The sequence below is a fragment of the Hypanus sabinus genome (assembly GCF_030144855.1).
Source record: "Hypanus sabinus isolate sHypSab1 chromosome 31 unlocalized genomic scaffold, sHypSab1.hap1 SUPER_31_unloc_3, whole genome shotgun sequence".
NCBI lineage: Eukaryota > Metazoa > Chordata > Chondrichthyes > Myliobatiformes > Dasyatidae > Hypanus > Hypanus sabinus.
In genome coordinates, this window is record NW_026778955.1 from 267,766 (window position 1) to 274,599 (window position 6,834).

At 48.5% G+C, this 6,834-nt stretch overlaps 1 protein-coding gene across 1 annotated transcript; it reads left to right on the forward strand.

The window, feature by feature from the left end:
* The first annotated feature begins 1,781 nt into the window (after positions 1-1,781).
* LOC132385556 (zinc finger protein 229-like) lies at positions 1,782-6,182 on the forward strand. Its single transcript, XM_059957710.1, has 2 exons — positions 1,782-1,836; positions 4,088-6,182. The coding sequence occupies exon 2, from the start codon at positions 4,541-4,543 to the stop codon at positions 5,975-5,977; it is 1,437 nt and encodes a 478-aa protein (XP_059813693.1). The 5' UTR covers positions 1,782-1,836; positions 4,088-4,540; the 3' UTR covers positions 5,978-6,182.
* The last annotated feature ends 652 nt before the right edge of the window (positions 6,183-6,834 follow it).

Genomic DNA, 6,834 nt, shown 5'->3' on the forward strand with positions numbered 1-6,834 from the left:
GCACAGAGGGGGAGCAGTGAGAGGATTTAAGGGGGTCTATGTAGGGTAAAATAATGGGTAGAAATGTGTATAATTAATGACCACCGACATTGAGTTGAGTTTCTCTTTAAGAAGCTGGACTGACGTTATGATGTAAGTACGTTAAGTTGATTTTTAAACTGTGCTTTATGTTTCTGCATTTGGAGGACAATAAATCAGTTGTCATGGTTTTCCTGAAACAGAAAGGGCCTGATGCGATTTTATTTGTAAAAGCCCACAATAACGTAACAAGTGACCAGTAGCTTTCACGGGGCAATAATACCGCAGCGTCCACCTGCACCGAGAAAGCTTGATCACATTGTCTTGAGGCTTCATGGCATTGCTGACTCTGAGTTTACCACCATCAAATGCCAGCAGGGTCACAATCAGCTGAAACTCTCATGAAGCAGCTCTGTCTGTGCTTCAACAGGTCTGTGGGACATACCCAGAATGTAAGGCTACACTAATGGAGGGAAACACACTGAGCCAAGTCACAGGTTGATGGGCAGAGAGGAAAACAGAGAATTTGACATTGTGTCCTATTGTTTGAACCAGTTCGAAGTCTTGTTCCTACGAATAGTGTTCAGCCGTGCCGTGACAGTGTAACATCAGACATCAACATGAAAACAAAAATAATCTCAGCTCAGATGTTCTCATTCGCCTGTTGATCTTTTTTTGCAAACATTCCGCAGGGCAGAAAAGGCAGAGAATTTCTGTGTGAGAATCTCAAATGCAACAGCGTGTCTCTTCGACTGTGTCTGTCAGTTCCCCAGCATTCGAGTGCTACCGATGGTTGAAAGTGAAGCAGGAGATGGTTGAGAAGACAGCACACCAGTGTTTGCAAGCAGAACCCCAATATGTGGACATGTCCATGATCTGACCTCATAAATGGCCATAGAGTTGACACTACTGAGCTGAACTTCACTGCCTTTCATCTTGGAGGGGATTCACCAAGCCACTGCACCTGCAGATACACCAGCAAGTTCACCGGAGGAGAGGCCATTCACCTGTCCGTGTGTGGGACAGGATTCATTCAGTCACAAGAGCTCTTACAACATCAGTGTGTGGATGAAAAGGTTTACCTTGAATTTCTAACTATCTGCCCTGCTCTGTTCAATGTTTTGGGTCATTTTCACTGATTTCAAAGGGCTGTGCCTCACACAGCCGGGCTGTTGTACCACAACACTCTCCTCTAAAGTATGACAGCAGAGTGGTTGGTAAATATTCAATGGAGTAGAAACAAGAGGGGTCAGCACAAATGAGAGCTTTGGGGCTTTGGTAGAGTTTACGGGGAACACGAGGAGGGAATAAGACCAGGAGGATGAGGCTACAAATGAAAGTCCAGCAACATTTGGAAACTGATTGACTGAAGAGAGAGATTTGTGTTTGCAAAATGCTGGAGGAACCCAGTGGGTCAGGCAGCATCTGTGGAGAGGAACTCAGAGCCGATGTAATGTCCGAGATACTTCATCAGCCCCAGACAGTTTATGCTGCCTGACCTGCTGACTTCCTGCAGCGCTTTACATCTGCTGAATCTCGTGTGTTTTATATCTGCATTTGTAAGTGAGTTGGACTTCGTCACACGGATTGCCTGTTGACGCTGAATACGCTGTATTTAAGTTGCTGCTGAGTTTTCTACATAAATACATTTATCTGTGGAACTGGTCTTTGCTTCAATGGCACCGTGGATACCCAGAAACCTCTGCGCTTGAAAATCGGGCGCTTAGCGACCAAACGCGCAGGCGTGAGAGTCGCAGATCGTTCCCGGAAACTGCGCATGCGCTCGGTGGACGACATGCTGGGGAGAATCAGCAGCAGGTAGGAGCGGGGCTGCGGGCGGGAGTTTCATCCACTGCACGACTGAGAGACTGTTGTTGCGAGCTCCGGACACACCGTGACCCCGCACCCGGGGACATTCCCGGTCCTTTTGCCCCTCGATCCGTGTCGGGGCCCCGGGGAGCTTTGTGCTGATCGGGGGAGGATGTTTCGTCGTTTCTGTGGCGCATGCGCATCACTGTGTCCGTGATGTTCAGAACCAGGTTTAATATCACTGGCGTGTACCGTGAAATCTGTCGTTTTGCGGCAGCAGTAAAATGTAATAACATTATAAAACAGAATTATTTAAGTATAAAACTGAAAGAGGCTGCAGAGGGTTGTAAATCTCGTCAGTTCCATCTTGGGCATTAACCTACAAAGTACTGTGGACAACTTCAGGGAGCTGTCTCAGAAAGGCAGCGTCCATTATTAAGGACCTCCAGCACCCAGGGCATGTCCTTTTCTCACTGTTACCATCAGGTAGGAGGTACAGAAGCCTGCAGGCAGATACTCAGTGATTCAGGAACAGCTTCTTCCCCTCTGCTATCCGATTCCTAAATGGACATTGAAGCTTTGGACACTATCTCACTTTTTAATATACAGTATTTCTGTACTACACAGTCATTGGTGTAGAGAGGGTAGAGCAATCTTAAGGTGTGCCGGTGTTGTCAGTGAGGTGAAGATGTTATTTCCAATCCGCATGGATTGTGGTCTTCAGGTGAGGAAGTTCCAAGATGCAGATCCAGTTCTTGGTAAAAAGGTCCAGGTTTTGCAGCTTCTCAATCAGAACTTTCCGAAGCTCTGAGTTGTGGTGAAGAAACTGCATGCTGACATATCAGTATTTATATTATCCAGGTGATTGAAGGCCGCATGAAGAACCATTGAGATTGCACCTGCCGTAGACCTATTGTGGCGTTAGGCAAATTGCAGTGGGTCCGGGTCCTTCCTGAGACAAGTGTTGATCCTAACCATGACCAACCCCTCAAAGCAGTTCATCGCCGTAGAGCTACTGGATGATGGTTGTTAAGACAGTGCACCCTGCTCTTGGGCACTGGTGTGATTGTTGTCCTTTTGAAGCAGGTTGTAAACTCTGAGGGATCAGAAATGTCTTTGAATATCCCCACTAGTTGGTTGTCACATGTTCCTCAGCCCTGCCACATACTCCATTGGAGCCTGTCATGATATAAGGGTTCACTCTCTTGAACGACAGTCTGCTGTTGGCCTCCGTGGATGTTTCTGGGTATAGAGGCAGCCGTGGATGATAACTCTAGCATCTTTCCGAGCAGTCCATAGGGTGTGTTTGGAAGTGCAGGTGGAGGGAATGGCAGTGGATGGATCTGTCAGACACTGCCCAGCTCCAGCTTTCTGAATCCAAGGATTTGGCACTCAGAACAAGAACATATTTCTGAGTTGAGCTCAGATGGAGAGTCCACCCTCCAGTCAATGAAAACATCTGTTATTGCTGCATGGTGGGGGGGGGGGGGGGAGAAAGAACAAAATCCTTCCGTCAGATTTAGTTCTTGAGAAAACGACCTTTGTTTGGGCTCTTTCTCTGGACCTTTCTACCCGTGAGAACATGTTTTGTACCATTCTCTCTGGGTACATAATGATATCAAACACCTTTCTCCTGGGTAACGAGTGACCTGTGGCTTTCACATCACAAAAGTGCCACACTCCAATGGGAAAGACAACTGGCCTCCCCTTCATATTCGTTGCCATCGATGATTTCACTGCCATCAATCACTTGGAGAGGGCGTCAGAGTGATCAGGAAGTCTCTGGGATCAGCCGTGTAATACCATGTGCCTTTGTAGTGCTCTGGGATGTGACCAGAACTGGAAATAATACAAATGGAGAGAGACAAACAGAGTCACGTCACAGATTGAAGTCAAGCAGGAAAGGCCCATCCTGATACAGTCAGAAAACCAGTCGGAGAACTGGATGGTCAGTCGGGGTTCCTGGTCAGTGCTCAGTTTGAGAAATCAGGAGTTGTTCCTCCAACTTGGGTTGCACCCCTCTGTAACAGTGTGCTGTCAGTCCTGACCGTAGAGATTGAAGTTATTTCATCTGAAATGCTGCGCTTCACCCATTGATGGCTTTTGTAAATCATTTTACAGGTGAGATAGACGCAACAAAGAATTTGTGTGCAGGGATCTCAAACACAACAGCAGATCAGTTCTAATGATTCTCTCCAGATATTTAAGGACTGACCAGATATTCCCGTTGTAACACCAGTGTATCTGTTGTTGGTCCTAGGAGATGAAGACGTCTCTGGGCGCGATCCACTGGAACTGGGATGCTGAGAACACACCAGCATTTATTGATCTGTTCAGTCTGCGGGAAGTGGTTCATCCAAGCTGATGATACGTCAGGAAACCCAGAGCAGTGAAGGGTCGATCACTTGCTGTTTGTGTAGGAAGGGATTCACTCACTCAGCCGACCCGCAGAGACACCAGTGGGCTGTCAGGGGAGAGAGACTGTTCAATTGTTCCGTGTGAGGGAACAGATTCACTCGGTGACCTGATCTGACACACGAGTGAGTTCTCCCTGCAGAGAGGCTGTTCACCTGCTCAGGCTGTGGGAAGGGATTCACCCCAACTACAGAGACACCAGTGAGTACACACAAGAGAGGGGCAATTCACCAACTCAGACTGTGGAATCGCTCAGTCATCCCACCTGTAGACATAACTGTCAATTCACACCGGGGAGATGATGTTCTCCTGCTCAGAATGTGGGAAGGGATTCACTCACTCATCTGACCTGTTGGCTCACCAGTTAGTTCACACGGGGGAGAGGCCGTTCACCTGCTCAGACTGTGGGAAGGGGTTCAGTCGGTTATCTAATTTATTGGTGCACCAACGAATTCACACTGGGGAGAGGCCGTTCACCTGTTCACTCTGTGGGAAGGGGTTCAGTCAGTTATCTAATTTACTGGTGCACCAGCGAGTTCACACTGGGGAAAGGCCATTCACCTGCTCTGAATGTGGGAAGGGGTTCAGTCAGTTATCTAATTTATTGGTGCACCAACGAATTCACACTGGGGAGAGGCCGTTCACCTGCTCGGACTGCGGGAAGAGGTTCAGTCGATCGTCAGACCTGAAGCAACACCAGCAAGTTCACACCGGGGAGAGGCCGTTCACCTGCAAAGACTGTGGGAAGGGATTCAGTCGGTTATCTAATTTGCTGGCGCACCAGCACGTTCACACTGCAGAGAGGCCATTCACCTGCTCGGACTGTGGGAAGGGCTTCAGTCACTCGACCTACCTGAAGCGACACCAGCGAATTCACACGGGGGAGAGGCCCTTCACCTGCTCTGAATGTGGGAAGGGGTTCAGTCAGTTATCTAATTTACTGGCGCACCAGCGTGTTCACACCGGGCAGAGGCCATTCACCTGCTCAGAATGTGGGAAGGGATTCAGTCACTCATCTTACTTGAAGAAACACCAGCGAGTTCACACTGGGGAGAGGCCGTTTACCTGCTCAGACTGCGGGAAAGGGTTCAGTCAGTCATCTCAACTGAAGATACACCAACGAGTTCACACGGGGGAGAGGCCGTTTACCTGCTCAGACTGCGGGAAGGGGTTCACTCGATCATCTGACCTATTGGCACACTTGAGGGTTCACACAGGGGAGAGGCCGTTCACCTGCTCAGACTGCGGGAAGGGGTTCAGTCAGTTATCTAATTTACTGGCGCACCAGCACGTTCACACTGGGCAGAGGCCATTCACTTGCTTGGACTGTGGGAAGGGCTTCAGTCACTCAGCCCACCTGAAGCGACACCAGCGAATTCACACTGGGGAGAGGCCGTTCACCTGCTCACATTGTGGAAAGGGATTCTCTCAGTCGTGCAACCTTGTGTCGCACTACCAAGTTCACACTGGGGAGCGGCCGTTCACCTGCTCTGAATGTGGGAAGGGATTCTGCAACTCATCTTACCTAAAGAAACACCAGCGAGTTCACACTGGGGAGAAACCTTTCACCTGCTCACATTGTGGGAAGGGATTCACTCAGTTATCTAACTTGTTGGCACACCAGCGAGTTCACACTGGGGAGAAACCATTCACCTGCTCAGAGTGTGGGAAGGGGTTCAATCATTCAGCCAGCCTCCAGAAGCACTATGGAGTTCACAATGGGGGAAAAGTTTAATAAGCTGCCTGGCGGATATTAAACCAGCACAGTTGCTGAATCCATTGGCAAGTTCACAAATGACTGTTGTTGTCAAACTCCACAAATACTGCTGTTCGTCAACCCAGGTCTGCATCCTGGTCACTGGGGATGGGAGGAGTTTCTGCAATGTTCACATTTAATGGGACTGGAGTTTCTGTGATAAATAAATCTGTTCAATTTTAAACTCTGTCTCAGGTACTCAGTGAATCTACAACACTCCCAGTGTACAATAGGCAGCCAACTCCACCCAGATGGTCCCTGCCAGTATTTCTGTTCTACGACAGACTGTTTAAATCCAACTCTGTTGTTCACCCCTCGCCTTATTCCCTACTCTTATTGGTCATTTTCACCCTTTCTGAGGGCTGTGTCTCACACGGCTGGGTTGTTAGAGGACACCACTGTACTCTAAAGTCTGAAAGCAGAACGCTGAATGCTCAGTTGGATGTTCAGTGGAGCAAGGTCAGAAACCAGAGACGGGTCAGCACAGGGCAGAGTTTCAGGCTCTGGACAGTGGGAGAGGTGAGAGGATATGATGAGGGGCAGGGAAACAGTGCAGGGGGTGTGGCAAGCAATGATGGTAGCAACATTTGGAAGCTAATTGACAGAGATAAAATTACGATGAATTTGACTGTGACAGACGTTGCGTGTTGATATTCAGTACAGGTGTCCCCTGTTTTTTGAACTTTAGCTTTATGACACCTCGCTGTTAGGAAAGACCTACATTAGTTACCTGTTTTCACTAGCAGAAGGTGTTTTCACTGTTCAGGCAGCCTGCGAAAAAAGGCAGAGTCTCCCCCGGAACTGCATTCTATACAGCATTGCTTAAACACATGCCT